This window comes from Engraulis encrasicolus, chromosome 15 (assembly GCF_034702125.1).
Source record: "Engraulis encrasicolus isolate BLACKSEA-1 chromosome 15, IST_EnEncr_1.0, whole genome shotgun sequence".
In the NCBI taxonomy this organism is placed as follows: Eukaryota; Metazoa; Chordata; class Actinopteri; order Clupeiformes; family Engraulidae; genus Engraulis; species Engraulis encrasicolus.
Window position 1 is genome coordinate 5,275,668 of NC_085871.1, and position 19,403 is coordinate 5,295,070.

At 44.6% G+C, this 19,403-nt stretch overlaps 1 protein-coding gene across 1 annotated transcript; it reads left to right on the top strand.

Moving 5' to 3' along the window:
• The first annotated feature begins 239 nt into the window (after positions 1–239).
• On the top strand, positions 240–18,994 carry LOC134463657 (volume-regulated anion channel subunit LRRC8C-like). Its single transcript, XM_063216854.1, has 16 exons — positions 240–362; positions 2,847–2,994; positions 3,245–3,304; positions 4,098–4,199; positions 4,417–4,514; positions 4,685–4,766; positions 5,694–5,756; positions 6,415–6,555; positions 7,224–7,403; positions 8,100–8,270; positions 9,248–9,523; positions 11,539–11,835; positions 13,713–13,846; positions 15,094–15,262; positions 16,680–16,840; positions 18,603–18,994. Exons 2-16 carry the CDS (start codon positions 2,857–2,859, stop codon positions 18,784–18,786), a joined length of 2,256 nt encoding a protein of 751 aa, XP_063072924.1. The 5' UTR covers positions 240–362; positions 2,847–2,856; the 3' UTR covers positions 18,787–18,994.
• Positions 18,995–19,403: the final 409 nt, after the last annotated feature.

Genomic DNA, 19,403 nt, shown 5'->3' on the forward strand with positions numbered 1-19,403 from the left:
ATATTGATATTCGCCACACTTATTGATCAGCAGTTTTTTTAATGGGTTATGTTTCAGTGAAAATCAAGGTTTCTTTATTGACACTTACCAGTCGCACAGCCGAAAAGTGGGTTAGTTCAGTAGCACCTTCAGCGTGATATTAATTTTTCACCCTTGTTATTGCCATCGTGGGAGGGGCGGGACATGAGTCATGACTTGAACTGAGCATTAATCAGCACCTGCGTTGGCGTTGCTAAGGTGGAATCCTGTCAATTTTTTGGCTTCAAAACGTTGAATGGGAAAGAGCGTTAATTTGGAGTCCATTATATCTACTGTCAATGACCAGTCAGCACAGGCGCTAACGGGAATACGAGACGAGACTGGTACGTATTCAAAGGATAAACGCTCTTCTGCACAAGGGAGGTATTCAAAAAACCAGGCTCACTTGTAAACCAGGCTAACTTGCCCTTGGTTAGCCTTTGTAATGGTAAATTAGCCTACATTACATTGCATTGCATTACATCTGGCAGACGCTTTAACCAAAGCGATTTACAAACGAGGACATAATCATAGGCTACAGCCACCAACATCACTAGCAGATACAAAGTGCACAGGAAATACATAGAACAACAAGTGCAGATGCAAAGAAGGGTTCGTCTTTTTTTTTTTTGTAAAGTAGAGTAGCCTAGGCTACACACATACACATGTCAAGAGTCTGGCCTGGGGCTAGGGCAGCTCAAGCATTTCCTCACTCACAAAAATGTCATTGCTGTCATTTGAATACACTAGTTGACTAGTAGCCTACATCAGTGTTTCCCAGGGGTGGAAAAGTAACTTATTACTTTTACTCAATATTGTACTTGAGTAGCTTTTATGAATACTTTGTACTTTTTAAGTAAATGTTTAAATTAATACTTTTACTTGTACTTGAGTACATTTTGACACAAGTAGGGTAGACTGAGTACAGTTGGGTACACTTTTATTTTTGTCCCCTTCCATGCAGAAATTAGACTATTAAAAGGTCCTAAAAATAAAGTTGTTTAGGACATAACATATTTTCAGGATGTGGGCAAATATATAATCAAGGAATTATATCTCTAGGATGTTTAATGTTTATGTAATTAATCAAACAAAAAAAGGTGCACTTTTGTCCCAAGTGTACCCTAGCTAAAAAACGGTGGGGTACAGTTGAGACATAGCAGAGTACAGTTGAGACACCATTGTAATCAATGGGATGTAATAGCCATGGGAGCTAATAGCATGGCCGATAACAAAATACTGTACTCAACTGTACCCGTTAGCATCCTTACATTGGATTTACATGGTGAAATTAGCACTACAGGCTAGCGTCTAAACTGTCCCCTTCTGGCCAGATCACACATTGATACATATTTTAAAATGGTTTTAACTGTTATGATGTCAGGAAATATGTCTGCTTTTAAAGCACATATCATGGCTTGCAATCATGTAACTTATATCAAGAGGATAACTACTGGTCATTAGATATTCATTTTTGAAGGACCCTGGTGAAGTAAATCTGACCTGTCGAAAACAGCATTTTTCCAATATCTTTGGATTTGCGGTCTGTGCTGGTTTAAAATTTCCCATGATCAAAGAGGATATCGATCCGCAGGTCCACAGCAAAAATTAGATCATAGTTACGTTGTTATCCAGAGATATTTGGTTTGTCTTGACTGTACCCTGTACTCAACTGTACTCAGTCTACCCGTACGCGAGCACACTGGGGTACTTGGAAAAGTGTTAATATTATAACAAATGTATGGAGCAGCCACATCAGGATAGAGAAAATTATATAGAAAATGAATTAGGGGGTACTCATGGCACAACTAAGAGGCTTAGGGGGTACGCGAGACAAAAAAGGTTGGGACACACTGGCCTACATAACCATGCCATTAACACCAGGGGGGCCTCTTTCAGTTTGTGACAGGCCTGATCACTGCCATGTTTGCCAGTGGATGCCTTCTGGCCATAAACCCATATTATGTGGGCTCGCCAAACCTTGTGCTTAGCCCCTTTAGGTGTTTACACTGGCACGGGATAGGCCAAAACCGGGCCAAGCCTAGAACTACCATTCCATTTAGAATTATTGGCCTGTACACTTTGCCCAGAGGCGATTCTAGGGTCAGGTGGGGCCCCAAGCGAAAATGCAAAAGAGTGAATATTTGAACCAAAATCACCACTATTGTAGTACAGTATGGGCTGTTATTCACTATCTAGGGGCATGGGGGCCCCACGCGGCTACAGTGCAGACGCAACAGGACCTCTATCCCTGTGCTCTGCTCGCGCTCCTGGGCTTTTATTCCTGGGCCAATGGCACACACTATTCTGCCCTATAAAAGTAATGTGCAGTAAAGTTACTACATACAGTATCTAGTCCAAATTGAGTTTAGACTGAAAATGGTCTTCATTACACCTCCTTTATCTTGTGACAAAGCCTTACGGCCCAAATGTGTCCCATTTAGTGATATTGCTATGTCAAATTTGCAGTAGATACAACATCTAACCTAATGCCATGGCTTTGAAGGCATTTGTCTCAGTTTTGATGTTGTTATATGGAGGTCATCTTGCACCTGTTCAACCCCCTCGGGGATCGAACCTGTATCCTCGTCAACTACAACGGTTCGGCAATGGGAGACACAGTACAATACCGCTGGGCCGAGAGACTAGTCTCTCGGCCCAACGGCACAAGACTGTATGAGGCTATTGGAGGGAGGTTTACCAACGTTCCACGCCAACTCTGTGCTAGTGAGCCTCCGTTACATATAGTTACTGCACTTTGTCTTTTTAGTAGGGCAGTATAAAACGGGGCGAATAAAGTAATTAATTAATTAACTTGTGCGCTGCAGGTGTGTGGTGATGATTGCGGTGTCTGAGCTGTGGGAGTACTCAGTGCAGCCCCAGGCCTTTCGCATCCTCAAACCATGGTGGGACGTCCTGCAGGAGATGCTGGCCTTCACCATGATGACCATCGCCGTTTTCGGAGTCACCGTGCAGGTATGCCTCCCAAAGGCTGAGGCTGCACTGTGTGTGTGTGTGTGTGTGTGTGTGTGAGAGAGAGAGAGTGAGAGAGAGTGTGAGAGAGAGAGAGAGAGAGAGAGTGAGAGAGAGAGAGAGAGAGAGAGAGAGAGAGTGTGTGTGTGTGTGTGTGTGTGTGTGTGTGTGTGTGTGTGTGTGTGTGTGTGTGAGTGAGTGAGTGAGTGAGTGTGCATTGATATAATTTTGAAATCTTTTTGATGTGTTTCAGATTATGGAAGAAAGAATGTTCTGCCTACCGCAGCGGAACACGACTCAGAAATGTAGTAGGGCAGTATAAAACGGGGCGAATAAAGTAATTAATTAATTAACGTGTGCGCTGCAGGTGTGTGGTGATGATTGCGGCAAAGAAAGTGGATGTAACCAAGAAGCGTCACCTTCGGAGTCCTGAGGTTGAGAATCAATGAAGTCCCCTTAGCGCTGTAGATGGCGGTAGCGCACGTCTTGCGCAAACACCTCAAAAAGAGAAGAAGAAGTAGGGGACAACGCCCCCTTAGGAGACCCAACTTGAGCACACGCTTTTGCATTGAGTGGGAGTGGTTTGCGATATCTTTGTTTGATTCAGTATTTTTGATTGCGGTGTCTGAGCTGGTGTGGGGTTGGAAGGGGCGGAGTTGTGGGTCATGTGACTTAGCTCCACCTCCCTACTCGATTAAATATGTCCAACTGTGGGTGTGGTGTGGTGGCTCAATGGGACAGAGATTATGAAACTGGGGTGTGGGACCCACTGGTGTGCCTTGAAGGTATTCCAATTGGGCCTTAAAATCATTTCCTAAAAATCAGAATAATATTTGTGTTGCTGTTGACTATTTATTTGAAGTTTGAGTTTTGCTTGAGTATTGTTTGTTGGGTCAGGGGTGGGCCCCAGACGTTTGTGAAAAATGTCAAGTTGGCCCCAGGTTGTAAAAGGTGGGAGTGTCACAATTTCTTACATTTTTTAATAGTTCATAGGCATGACCCCACTCGTGTTTGCCCTCCTATATGATTAGATACAGTATGTTCACAACCAGCAATTGTGCATAAAAAAACTCTTTTTGTCTCTGATTTTTTTTTTACTTTCACAGGTGTATAAAGAGATTCACTTCTATCCGAACCTCACTGAGGACGGCGTGGTCAACAACATGGACCTCATCCAGTACAAGTTCATCAACCAGCTCTGCTACCAGGTCTACAGCTTCCCCAAGTGGTGCCTCCCCACCTGGCTCTGTGTGTGTGTGTGTGTGTGTGTGTGTGTGTGTGTGTGTGTGTGTGTGTGTGTGTGTGTGTGTGTGTGTGCGCGCGCTTGTGTTCATAATGTGTTGTGGTGTGTGTGTGTGTGTGTGTGTGTGTGTGTGTGTGTGTGTGTGTGTGTGTGTGTGTGTGTGTGTGTGTGTTTGCTGGCAGGTTGCTCTGCACTGGTTCCCCAAGTGCTTCCCCCACCTGGCCCTCATCCACACCGTATTCTTCATGATGTGCAGCAACTTCTGGTTCAAGTTCCCCAGGTACTCTGCAGCTATGTGTGTGTGCATATGTGTGTGTCTGTCTGTGTGTGTGTGTGTTTGTAATGGTGTGTGTGTGTGTGTTTGTGATGGTGTGATGGTGTGTTGTGTGTGTGTGTGTGTGTGTGTGTGTGTGTGTGTGTGTGTGTGTGTGTGTGTGTGTGTGTGTACAGGTCCAGCTCCAGAATCGAGCACTTCACCTCCATCCTGGCCAAGTGCTTCGAGTCGCCGTGGACGACGCAGGCCTTATCGGAGGTGTGGGACAAAGATTCTTTAAGTATATAGAGATATGCCAACATAATAGGTTTCTATGGGCACCTAACGTGACCAGGTTCCGGTCTGCCTAAAGGGGCGTGTCATAATGCTCCTAGCATTGAATAGAACAGTCCTTAGGTCTGCCTAGGTCTGCCTAAAGGGGGATTCCCCCCTCAATAATAGAACCCGGAAACAATGGGCCAATGGAACCTCTCTCTCTCTACTCTCTCTGTGTCGAGAGAGCAGACGGAGGAGATGTGCTCCACCCCCCCCCCGTCAAACCAGTTTTCTCTCCACCCTTTCGATCAGCAAGGTAAATACGGTGTATTACTTTGTACATTACATTAGGTTACATAATTATAATATATTGAACCCGCAACACCCCCCCCCCCCCCCCCCCCCCCCCCAAACCAGTACCTCCCCTCCACCCCTTAAATACATTACATTACATAACATTATACTATAGGTGCTCTTCTCCACCCCTTCACCGAGCAAGGTAAATACATTACATTACATTATGTACATTACATTACCTAACATTTAATATTCTTTTATTGTTATTGCTGCTTGTGTATTGTTTTAAAGGCCCTTCTAGGGACGGGCATTAGAAATTATCTTTTGGCTATAAATGCTATGATGCTTGCTGTTTGGTTGTTATGCAACCTACATGTACTGTATGTACTGTATCTGTCCCTATCAAATAATCTGAATTAAACTAAAGTAAACTTCATTACACACCCAATATCGCATCATCGCAACATCAACCCTACATTCCCACCTGTTCCATTCCTCCTCCTCCCCTTCACCCAGTGAGTTTGCAAGGTAACTAACTACTTTGCATTTTACATGTATTATAGTGCAGTGTAGTGTAATGTAAAGTCATGCAAAATTCGCACTGTAATTTCATGTGATGTAACGTGATGGAAGTTGGTGGAGGTGGACACGGGAGTGGTGACCGTCCTGGACAAGAAGGAGTGCGAACAGGCCAAGGCAAGGAGATTTCTTCTTCTTCCTATACTTTTTCTTCTTCTTCTTCTTCTTCTTCTTCTTCTTCTTCTTCTTCTTCTTCTTCTTCTTCTTACTTGTAGTAGTAGTAGTGGTGGTGGTGGTGTTTGAGTAATAGTGGTAGTAGACCAGTTGTAGTAGTAGGAGATTAGTCGTAGTTGAGTAGTAGCAAAGATTTTCTAGGTTCCCTTTCCACGGTCTCTGGTACTGGTATTCATAGTAGTAGTAAACTAGTAATGGTAGGTAGTAGTAGTAGTAGCAGTAGTAGATTAGTTGTAGCAGTAGTAGTAGACTAGTAAGGGAGGGAAAGGCGAGTTTATTTGTATGCACATTTCATGCACAGATGCAAATCAATGTGCACTTTCAGCATTTCATTTAAATCTGCTAAGGGCAGGCATCTGAAAACAGCTTTGTCTTGAGTCTAGATTTAAAACTTTCAATAGTCAACTCACTTTAATTCTGAATAAAGCTTAATTCCGCTTTGAAAACGTCAAAAGTCACTTCTTCATTCGGAACTAAAAGGAAAGATCAATGTAAACTCGACAGAACTAGTTCATTCTGAATTTATTGATTCGGAATTAGAAACACCATGTAAACATAGTGAGTGTGTTTATTTGTTTGGTTGTTTTTGCCATCCCTTCAGGCGCTGCTGGAGCGCATTAAGAAGTTCCGTCAGCATGTGGAGGAAGGAGACGTGCTGTTCATGACCTACATGCTGCAGACCCTGGTCAAACTGCTCACCAGCTGCTTCATCACCACCTATGTTGGAGTGCTCGTACACAAGGTATATTATACGTGTGTGTGTGTGTACCTGGTCAAGCTATTAATGGCTGTCTTCATTGCCTCCTAGCCAGGCCTTGCCCTTCTAGTGACCCAACACCTTCAGTGTCTGGTCAAGAACAATGCAAGTACTTTCTGAACTCCTGAAAAATCGGGAAATCCTCACATTTTGTCGGGAAGCTAACAAACATTAGCAAACCAAGGAAGGTGGGTCAACCATGCCGTTTGGGAAATGTTAATTGTTATGCTATTGGTCGGACAAAGTCTCGAAGAGATTTTAAAGTCGATGATAATCATGCTAATTGCCTCCTACTCCTACATGTCAGAGCAGATTAAAGCCATATTTCAGCAGAATCATTCTTTGGTATAAAGGAATGAAATTTCTCACAGAAACCCTGTAAGGGTCACTTTTTTGTAAAGAAACCGCTGACCACGCAGGAATTCAATAAGTCGCGAGTGAACTCACTCATTATTTCCATAGAACCTCTCTGGCTGCCCGGTGAAAGCCCATGACATCATTAGCCATATACTAGCTACCGGTATATGTGCGTGCACACACACACCTGCACCCAACCCCCCCCCCCCCCCCCACCCACACACACACACACACACACACACACACAGAGTCACAAACACACACACTCTAACCTCTGACTTCTTGTGACCCTGAAGGTTCAGCCGACGGATAGCTGCACTGTGGAGGCCCATGACATCACGGGCTACAGCCACTTCTGCTGCATCTACACCATGGCCTACCTATTCTCCCTCCTCATCTACAGCTACCTCTTCTGCATCCTGCTCTACTGCATCAGCTGCCTCTACACCACATTCTGGCTCTTTTATAGAGTGAAGGTTAGACGTGCAAGCACGCACACACACATACACACACACACGCACACGCACACGCACACACACACACAAACCAGTATATCCCCCTGCATTTAGGCCTACGTATATTGGAAGAGGCCACCCTTACAACAGACCCCACCTTCACTAGGTCCTCTGAAAAAAACAACTTAATTGTATTGCAAATGTAATCTCACTTCTTCACAAAACATGTCATATTTCATGTGAAACTGCATTATATTAAAATTTTATCGGGGCCGGATAAGACGGACTGAAGCAAGAAATAGGTTCCCCACCCCCGCTATCCGGAGAGATCCTCTCTACGGAGAGAAGATACGCACGCTCACACATGCACACACACACACACACACCCTTGTATGGCCGCAGTTCTCTCTATACCACCTTTTTGCTCTTCTATGGACAGAGGGTATGGACAGTATGGTAGTACTTCTACCTTCGACCTGTTCACACTCACACACAAACTGTACACACATGCTTGATAACTTTGACCTTATGACCTTTTTGAGAGTACTGCTTCGACCACCTACACACAGACACACACACACCCGATAAAGCTAACAATCCCTTTAAACTTTGACCTTGTGACCTTAAGGTGTACGAATACTCCTTCGACAACCTACACACACAACCACACACTAGATAGAGCTAGCAATCCCTAACTTTGACCTTGTGACCCTGCAGGTGCGCGAGTACTCTTTCGACTATCTGCGGCGTGAGTCGGGCGTGAGTGACATCCCCGACCTGAAGAATGACTTTGCCTTCATGCTGCACCTGATCGACCAGTACGACCCACTCTACTCCACGCGCTTCGCCATATTCCTCTCCAAAGCCAGCGAGAACAGACTGCAACAGGTAAAAGAGAGAGTGTGTGTGTGTGTGTGTGTGTGTGTGTGTGTGTGTGTGTGTGTGTGTGTGTGTGTGTGTGTGTGTGTGAAGCGTGTTCCAAGGGGTCAGTTGTCCCGGGCCCAGGGAGAAAGGGGGGTTGTCAGCGTGCTCATCCCCCCATATTTGGGCCCAGGTTGGAGTCCGCCACATATAAATGCACGTTCTGTTAAAGACAAAAGTTCGGGAGAAACATGATGAAATTTGACATGCAAATTTGACCTGCATTCTATTCTCCGCCCAACCATCATTCGTCGGAATTCAGGGCAAAAAGTAGGCTCGCCTATTCACCCACCTGAAGCTCATTTTCCGCTCAGCCATCATTCAGTGTAATTTCAGCACACTGAAATATGGAACGCCCCTTAATTAACTACCCAGCATTTTTTCTCTGCTCACCTGTCTCCAGGCAGAGATTAGCTTTCTTGCTAGCACCCACCACCTCCCCGTTCACCTCCCCTCCGTCGCTATTCGGTTGATTCATCAGGCGTCCTGCCTTAGCTTCCTCTCCAGTTCACCTTACTCCTTTGTTCTCTGACCATCATCGGCCGGGGGGTGTCTGCTCAGAGCTCGCACATATCTGCGGGCACAGATACTTCCCTAGCTCTCAGTGGCGCTCTGTACTCCCGAGCTTGAGAAACCGCATAGTCATTTCAGCACCACGGCCAGCGATCTTGTCCCATATGCCGCCTCAATGCATCTCAGCTTCTCGAGTGCAGTGGTCAGAGCGTGCGGACCCCGTGAAGTACTTTTGATGATCGGTCCACCGCGTGGAGAGCTGCTCTCCTGCGAGAGACGGACAATCACAGGAAGTCCATTCTCCAGCGAGAACGAAGATGTATGCCTACATGACTAATCCAAATTTCAGATAGCGAACAAATGAAATATATATCTTTGTACAAGTATGGATATTGGAACTGACCACAAAACTTCTTCGCTTTGACCCTCAGCTGAACCTCAACCACGCCTGGCCCACCAGCAAGCTGCGGGAGCGCCTGCAGACCAACAGCAGTGAGCGGTTGGAGCTGCACCTCTTCATGCTACTAGGGCTGCCCGACACCGTCTTCGAGCTGTACGAGCTGCAGTCCCTCAAGCTGGAGATGATTGTGAACGCAGAGCTGCCCTCCACCCTGGAGCTGCTGACGGAGCTCGAGGAGCTCAACCTCAACCGCAGCTCCCTCAAGGTCAACAGTGCAGCGCTGAAATTCCTCAAGGCTCGCCTCAAGGTGACTCACACACACCTGCACACACACTCCTAGAGTACTGTATTTGCACATGCACACACACGCAGGCACACACACACACACACACACACACACACACACACACACACACACACACACACACACACACACACACACACACCAGGGCATGACATTAACTTTTTTCACCCACCGGCCACTGTGGCTACTAGTTTTCACGAGTCACTAGCCATTCAGGTATTCAACTAGCCACAGATTTTAAATTGTTTTTGTTTTCTTTATCATGATAGTGTACGTTTTACCCCAGAAGATGAGGTGTTAAAGCAAGATGAGTGTAAAGCTTTCTACATGGGAGTATAGAAGATTTAGAGTTACAGTGTTTTTCTTGAACTTAAATACAAACAATTGATACACAAGGGGCAAACAACAGAATATAGGCTACTATGAATAAGCTGCCAGCCAAATTGGCTAGTGACAATAAATGCATTACTAGCCACAGCCAAGTTTTACCAGCATTTGGCCGGTTGGCAGGTGCCAGTGTCAAGCCCTGACACACACACACACACACACACACACACACACACACACACACACACACACACACACACACACACACACACACACACACACCTTTTGACTCGAGCAACTCCACCTCACAGATTGTCCTTGTGTCCTGGTGACCTTGTAAGGAGCTACTTCCTGGAGGCTGAGGAGCTTCCCCACTGACTTTCCACACTTTCACAGTATTTAATGTGATATGGTCCTGGCGGCTAACTGGTCTCATAGGACTCACTGTTAAATTGTAGCTTAGAGATAAAATTTGCACTGCCATACTCAGAGAACGGTTGAAAGTACAGGAGAGAGGTAAAACTCAATCATTTAAAGGGGCATTCCACCAGTGGAGACATGAATATGTATTGAAAGTGGGTCATATGTATAGTAGAATAGTAGCATAAATTTCTAATTTGGTGCCTTCTTGGCCGAGAAAAGGCAGAAAATGACTTTTTAGTGCTTGTGGATTTGTGACAACAATCCCCATAATGTATTGCAATGCTCAAGTTCCACAGGCCACACCCAGGCAGCTCTGCCAGTGACTTACTGGAGCCTCAATGCCAGTGATTTCAAAAGCACTGGCACACTGATCTGTGATAGGTCTGTTAGCGCATTAGGTCCAACCCTCTATTGGCGGGGTTGAAAGGGTGGGGAAAAGGCTTGTAGTCTCTAGAGAAATCCACCTCTCTTACACTTCCTCCTACAACGATGCAAAATGACGAATTTTACATCATTGAAGGAGGAAGTGTTAAGAGGTGAATACAGATTTCTCCTGTCACAGGGGGAATTGAGAGAGTGTTGCATGACCATTCAAAAGTATGACTGGGTGTCTAGCAATGGAAAGCCTAATGCAAATGGGTGGAGTGTCCCTTTAGCTCAAGGAGAGGTGTAAAATAAGCTTATTTCCAAAAATGGGACAATATCACTTTAAGCAAATAAGCATCCTTGAGTTCTTGCTTCCTCATGTCCTTATACTAAGGTGCTGTGTGTGCGCTTTGTGGAGAATGGGGAGCTTCCCCATTGGCTGAATGCACTTTCCCAGTAATAAATAAGCATCCTTGTGTGTGTTGTTGTGTCCTTGTAAGGTGCTGTGCGTGCGCTTCCTGGAGGAGTTTCATATGCACGCTCACAGTATATCAGGAGAGAATACAGGAAGAAGAGTATTTACAATCTTAGTATTTCTAGTATTTCCATTTCCCTGCATCCTTGTGTGCTGTGGCCTTGTGTCCTCATTAGGTGTTGCGCGTGCGGTTCCTACAGGCCAGTGAGCTTCCCCATGGCTGTAGGCACGTTGTAGCCACATAATGCATGCTGTTCCGCCAGTGGAAGACTGTAATAGTCATAACTATCATAGAACTACATGACTATGACACCTTTAGTAATGCAGTACGACTTGGTCATTGTCATTCTGGAAGCAGCAAATTTATAACGTAGTGTCATAAAGAGTTAAGCCAATAAGCATCCTTGCTTCTTGATGTCCTTATAAGGTACTGCGCGTGCGGTTCCTGGAGGCCGCCGAGCTTCCCCATTGGCTGTACGTGCTGGCGAACCTGGAGGAGCTGCACCTGACTGGCTCGCTGAGCCCCAGCGCATCCCGGAGCGTGGCCCTAGAGTCGCTACGGGACCTGTACTCCCTCAAATCGCTGACGCTCAACAGCAACCTGAGCAAGCTGCCGCAGGCCGTGACCGACGTGGCGCCGCAAATGCAGTACCTGTGTATCCATAACGACGGCACACACCTGGTCATGCTCAACGGACTGAAGAAGATGGGCAACCTCACCGAGGTTTGTGTCCTCTTTATTCCAATTCATTAACACTTTATAATAAGGGATGCATAACAAAAGCATTATAAAGACTTATTATATGGTGTGACGTCATCGGCCGAATGCTCCATTCATTTCAATGGGGCTCCCCAACGTTCGCACGTCTGTTATGTAAGGGTTAACGTTCGGCGAGAAGGTTGCTACCGTGGAATAGCAGCACGACAGAGAGAATCTTTAGACCCCGACGCGGAGCGGAGGGGTCTTGTTCTCTCTGAAGTGCTGCTATTCCACAAAGCGACCGACTCGCCGAAAGTTAACCCTTACATAACAGACGTGCGAACGTTGGGGAGCCCCATTGAAATGAATGGAGCATTCGACCGATGACGTCACACCATATAATAATTTTCGATAACGGACAGGTTGGTCTATATCAGACCGCTGTCAATGGCAACAAGACTTTTCACTGCTAAAGCGACTTTTCAACAAGACTCTAATCAGCTGCTGTGATAGACAACACCTGTTGTCCTGGCTACCTAGCTGTTGCCTAGCGGTGTTCCACAACGGCACTGTTTTGTTTTGCGCAGCAACAATCTTATGACATGAAAAACTATAACAAACTTAACATTAAATAGGCCTAAAGAAATGTCCCCGCCATGTGTGAATCATTTAAGTATGTAAGGGATAATGTATTGTCCACACGCGACTATAGGAAAATATTTTCCCGACGAGGCGAGGCAAAGATTCTCTCTGTCGTGCTGCTATTCCACGGTAGCGACCTTCTCGCCGAACGTTAACTCTTACTTAGTAAATAATTAACTAATGATGAACAAAACATTTAATAACTCTGTAACTGAGAGGGGAATGTTATTTTAAACATAAAAACAAGAAGAAGAAAAATAGTCATCATCACAACATGATCAACAACTTTCCTGAAAGGTTCCCACAGCATTTCCTGTCAGCTAGTTGTGGTTAGACCATAGCCCACTGAATGATTTAGCACTGGCAACTGATACTAAAATAGTAATGTATGTCGTAAGTAATAATAGTAACATATTATTATCTTAATATTTCCATTTATTCATGATTCTTAGATGCAAGATTCTGGAGTGCATGCCCCATGCAACCTTCAGCCTACACAGCATGCTGTAGCTTTTTAAACCTATACTGCACCGTAGTCCTTTATACCTCTATGTATGATAGTATTAATATGTTATATGGAATCAATTCTCAATTCCATTTATTCGCCAGACACCAAAATCCATACAATACATAATAATGTACAAAAGAAAACACACATCAGGACAATCAAACCCAAAAACAAAAAAATGAACAAAATAAAAGTTAAAATCTATACAAACATTTTGTCCAGTGTACTTTCAGCCTGGATGTATATATTGTGCTATTCACAGTTGGATTACAGAGTGCCACCATGATATTATTGGATGGACCATCCAGGCGTAGTGTAAACTTGTGCATTACATTTCTTACAAAGTGCATGACGTGTGCTTACTCCTACAGACATCTGGCGAGCACTCCCTCCTCTGGGAACCTCAAGTATAAAGCATCATTGTATGCTACTTGTAGTTTCTATATGCTGGACTTTTTGTAAGAAGACCAGAAGTGTGCAGTGTAAAGTGGTGTGCAGTATGCCTTGAACAGAGCCACTTTAACTGGTGTGGAGCAAAGTGTAAATACTATAAGTATGGTATTATTTATGTTTTAATATCATGCATTTATTATTCTCAAATGGAGCTGTTGAACTGCATTACCTGAACTTGAACTGCCTACTTAACATGAACCTATAGTCCTGAGCGTGTATGATGGTATCACTATGTTATATAAATAATATTATATTAATTATATTGATATATATAATATTATTTGTCTATCATTCTCAGGTGGAGCTGTTGAATTGCGGTCTGGAGTGCATCCCCCATGCCATATTCAGCCTGCTTAACCTGCAGAAACTGGACCTGCGAGATAACAAGCTAAACTCTGTACACGAGATCGTCAGCTTTCAGAACCTGCCCAGGTCTCTCTCTCTGTCTTTCTTTCTTTGTGTGTGTGCGTGCCTGCGTGCGTGCATGTGTGTGTGTGTGTGTGTGTGTGTGTGTGTGTGTGTGTGTGTGTGTGTGTGTGTGTGTGTGTGTGTAGTAGTAGTAGTAGTAGAGTAGAGTAGAGTAACTTTATTAATCCCCGGGGGGAAATTCAGGTATCCAGTGGCTTACATGAATACACAAATAAACGAATGCCCACATGGACATTTCAAGACACAAATAACACAGGAATAGTCAGGGAGGGGAAAATAAAAAATAAAAATAGTAAAGATAAAGAATGTGAAAAAGACATTCTGTGAGTTGGGATAGACCATGTGCAGAAAACATACTCTGTCAGTTAAGGTAGACAGTCTTAACATGACCAGTGTTGACAGATACATCTATGATATAGTATAGTATGTAGAAGTAGGCAGTGTACAGAGTATGATAGGGGTGAAAATGTCTCACAATGTCACAGTAAAGTACAGGTAAGTGTAAAGACAACCACACGCCCACGCGCACACAAACGTACACGCACACACACACACACACACACACACACACACACACACACACACACACACACACACACACACACACACACACACACACACACACACACACACACACACACACAAAGAGGTTCCCAGTAACTGCAGTAACTGGGCCAGCTCCGCCAGATCACAGTCTTTGCTTGTGGAAAGCAGGAAAATAAGTATGTCCAGTGTTAAAGAGTCAAAAGTTCCTTAAAAGTGCAGTGATTGGACAACACACACACACACACACACACACACACACACACACACACACACACACATGCCAAGAGGTTTCCCGGTCTGGGCCAGCTCTGGCATCTCAGGCAGTCCAGTCCCCAATGAGTGTGTTTGTTTGTGTTTGTTAGCCTTCATGTTATCTTCTTTTATCTTCCTTTATCTCTTTGTAATCTTTTTAAGTCTTCATAATAACTTTACGTTAACATTCTGTAGCTAATGCTGTACACTATTGTTTATGTCGCTTTGCCCTGCCCTAGCAGGGAGGTATTCCGAAAAGGTGGTTGGCAAACCATGTTTAATTAATCAGTGAATCAAATTTGGTAAATCAACTAATAGAAGAGCCATGAGTCCTCATTTTCTTAAGTAAAAAAAATGACAGCTGCAGGGTGTCTATTAGTCGGTTTACCACTTTCTGTAGGTTAACTTAGCCATGCTCGTCACTTAACCAGGTTCTTGGACTTACCCCCCAGGTTCACGTGCCTGAAGCTGTGGCATAACAACATCGCCCAGATCCCCGAGGACATCCGCAAGCTGGCCAGCCTGGAGAGTCTCTACTTCTCCCATAACCGCATCACCAGCCTGCCCATACAGCTCTTCCAGTGCAGCCGCCTCAGCTACCTGGACCTCTCCCACAACAAGGTCGGGATTACAAATACTGTATATATATATACGTGTATATGTATATATATAGGCCTACATGGAGTAATGTGCTGGGTGTGCTGGCCCAGACCAGGGGTAGAGTCTAAGGCAGGGGTGTCAAACTCATTTTGGTCTGGGGGCCGCATACAACCCATGTGGACCTCAAGCGGGCCGCATTAGTAACATCATTGCAACAACAAAAAAAGTAAAGCAGAGGATTAGTGTTCAATACTATCACATGGGAAAGTTCATTTTAGCAGGGGGTCTGGGGATTTCCCCCCTAGAAAAATGTGTATTTCTTAGATGTAATTTCCTGCATTTTCACGCATTCTAACATCCCGTTTCCAGTTTCAGCTTAATAGGAACCAATACAACTCCAATTATATTTATTATTTAATTACAACCAATACCAATACAATACGAATAACACCCCTGCCTGGCTTTCATAAGAAGTATTAACATTTTATCTCTATATATGAGATCTATAATATATGAGCTTTATCAAATGCCTGTTACAGTACAAATTCACCATTTATAATAGAAGTGTGATGTGCACTTCACTACATATACAGTATAACAGAGGGACCATTTGGTTAATGTCATGCAGGTCTCGATTTTGCCTCGAGTGGCGTAATTGCGCATTTCGGTTATTTCATTGAAAAAAAAAAAAAAAACTTAAAAAAATAATAATAATAATTTAACCCTCTGGCGGGCCGGATGCGACCCGCGGGCCGTAAGTTTGACACCCCTGGTCTAAGGCATGATGGATGGGCGTGTATGTGTGTGTGTGTCTACTCTACTTAACTCTGTTCTAATGTACTTCTATTTATTTCCTGTGCACTTCATATCAGCAAGTGTTGTATGTCATGGTTATGTCCTCGATTTTAAGTCGCTTTAAGCTTCTGCCAAATGTAATGTAATGTTTGCAATGTAATGCTGTGTGTGTGTGTGTGTGTGTGTGTGTGTGTGTGTGTGTGTGTGTGTGTGTGTGTGTGTGTGTGTGTGTGTGTGTGTGTGTGTGTGTGTGTGTGTGTGTGTGTGTTAAAGGGGCACTATGTAGGATTAAAAGTTTAATTGATCTCTGTCCCGAGTCAGTCGATGCTTATTTGAATCAATAGTAAGTGAAAGATGACTCTCGCGACCACTTTCACAGTCCATCCACTGTCAGAGAACCCCAAATGTAACTTTTGACATAGCCACCCGAACGAGTGTCATGGGAAACACTATTCAGATTCATATTATATTCACAACATTATACAATTATATATGATATTTGCATCAACTGCTGGCATTGTGTGATGCTCACAGCGAGCTTAGTTAAACAGCATTTTTTCATCACGGTGTAGATTTTGAGACAGGCATGCCACGGGCACCGCGCAAACTACAGGTATGTAATCCTACATTGTGCCCCTTTAAGGTGTCGGTGGTGCCCCCGGAGATCAGGCAGCTGCAGGGGAGCCTCCAGTACCTCTCTCTGGCCTACAACCAGCTCCAGGAGCTGCCCGACGAGCTCTTCGCCCTCCGCAAGCTCTGCACACTCAAGCTCAGCAACAACATGCTGTCCACACTCTCACCTAGGTACATACTGTGTACACAACGCACTCTCACCCAGGAGTGTGTTTCTCGACAACATCGTCTTGGTTGCAATGCAATTTCCCATTGGAAACGTAGTAAGTTACTAGAGCTGGGAATCGATCCAAATTTCCTGGATCGATTCGATTCCGATCCAGAAGGCTACGATCCGATTCGGTCCTCGATCCTTTTCAATTCGATTCAATATCGATCCTCTGTATTGCTGGGTTGTTATTTCAACCCATTTATTCCTAGAATTCTAAGACCGGCTATAAAAACTTAAATATCTCAGCCTTTGATGCTCACACAAACATGAAATACCATGGTAGCCTACATGAATGTGGACGAGAGCTACAGGAGGCTCTTGAGAAAATAGCGCCTATAAACATCTGCAAAAGATCGACCCACAAAGTTGTGAATCGATATCACACTTTTTGAATATGAATCGATATTGGATCGCGATTTCATCTTTTGAACCCAGCCCTATAAGTTACTAACTGACTAGCAACGATACTTTCGAGAAACAGGGTCCAGGCACACACACACTCTCACCCAAGTACAAACACGTACACAGTAGAAAAAATGAGCAAAGACAGTATACATACAAGCACCCATACCGTACAGTATGCACACATAGAAACACTCAAGGACACACAAGCACACAGATACAAGTATACATGCACAGCGAGACAGACAGACACACACAGATACAGTACAAGCACATGTGCACACACACAGTCAAAAACACATGAACACTGTTGGATTTCAGCCATTTTGTTCCAAACGTTGCAAACCCATTTCAAAATCATTTTCCAAACTTACTATGTGTTGGCTAGAATCCAGCGTGTTCTTTTTAAAGAGTCAGAGAGCATGGTGTCCAATTCTTGATTTTAGCGGGTTTATTTATCCAAAGCATCTGGCATGAAGTTACAAATAATTAAAGCATTTTTGAATTCTGTTCTCCTGTGACCTCTTCCTAACAGCAACAGCCAAGCAAATTCTGTCTTTCCCTAGTGTATCTGCCTATTTGTAGTAGAGTCTCCAAGCTGTGGGGGCTCCCATTGTGTCCAGGTAGACCTAGCCCCCTTGGCCAGACCTCCTGTGGTGTTTCTTGATCACACAGAGAAAGTGGGTTGGGTGTGGCTGATAAAACCTTCGCAAAATATACATCATATGATCATGACCCTTATTAAACATTCTCAATGTCAATGTACAAAATGTATGCCAATATATTTTCAACACCCACCCACACAAATGATTTGCATGCACTCTCGCCACCCCAGAGTGTCTAACCCAGGGGTGGGGAACCTTTTTCCTTCGAAGGGCCACTTCAAATTCCTTCAAGGGCCGTAAAAGTCCTCTGAGGGCCGTACTATGAACACAAACCAGGATTTCGACATGCAATTTAGGCCTATATTGAAGGTAGACACCTTTAAAACAGACCCCACCTTCTCTAGGTCCCTTGAATATAACTTAATTGTATTGGGAGTGTAATTTCTAAGATCCCTTTACAAAATATGTCATATTTCATGTGAAGCTGCACACCATTAAAATGATATAGGGGGCCGGATAAAACGGCCTCAAGGGCCGCAAACAGCCCTCGAGACATAGGTTCCCCACCCCTGGTCTAACCTGACTATACTTGCACACACACACACACACACACACACACACACACACACACACACACACACACACACACACACACACACACACACACACACACACACACAAATGATGTACTGTACATGTGCTGTGTCCATCCTAGGGTCTCCAACCTGACCCTCCTGAAGTGTCTGGAGTTGAAGGGGAACCACTTCCTGTGTCTGCCCGCCGATCTGGGAGCCTGCCCCTTGCTCAAGCAGGCCGGACTGGTGGTGGAGAGCTCCCTGTTCGAGACCCTCCCATTGGACGTCAAGGAGCGAATGAGAACAGCCAATGGGCATGACTGACGGTTCAACGGGCCAATGAGGCAGAAACACAGATATCCCGGCAGATATCACGTGTCTTGATATCACGACAGGGCTGGTCCTAAGGGTGGCACCAGGGAGAGGGCAGCACCATTGCGAAACTCCGCCCCAAGCACGTCGCGAAAATCTCTAATTAGCGCTGCTAACATGTTATTTACACAATTAAAATATTATTGCAATAATAACTTGACATCAGAGTTTTTTATCTGCAGTTACGTATAAGCATTTCTTCACCGATTTCACATTTTTTCAGCTGGGGGCGGTGTGCCAGTTATTATAGGATCATCACTAGTGGAGTGCCAATGAAAAGGAAGTAAGACAGGCAGAACAGAGAGCGGAAAGGAGATTTATGAAGTAGAGGGCGGTGATAGCAGTGAGTGGGTGTGGTGGCACTGAGCGAAACAGCAACATTGGCAGAATGGAAGACGACGGAATATAAAAGAACAGGGCTGTCACCATTGCCACAGCCAGGGGGGAAGAGGAGGAGAGGAGGAAGAGAGGATGATTTGGATGAAAGTGCAGAACAGGAGGGTGAAGAGGGATGTGAAGGGTGAAGGGGGTGTCGGAGGTAGTTGCTGATGACAGCGAGTAGGTGGTGC

Excerpts from the sequence above, each read along its gene's own strand:
- LOC134463657 (XM_063216854.1), top strand. The coding sequence starts at position 2,857 with ATGATTGCGGTGTCTGAGCTGTGGGAGTACTCAGTGCAGCCCCAGGCC. Across the intron at positions 2,995-3,244 it reads TTTTCGGAGTCACCGTGCAG|ATTATGGAAGAAAGAATGTT; the intron begins GTATGCCTCCCA and ends GATGTGTTTCAG. Across the intron at positions 7,404-8,099 it reads GGCTCTTTTATAGAGTGAAG|GTGCGCGAGTACTCTTTCGA; the intron begins GTTAGACGTGCA and ends GTGACCCTGCAG.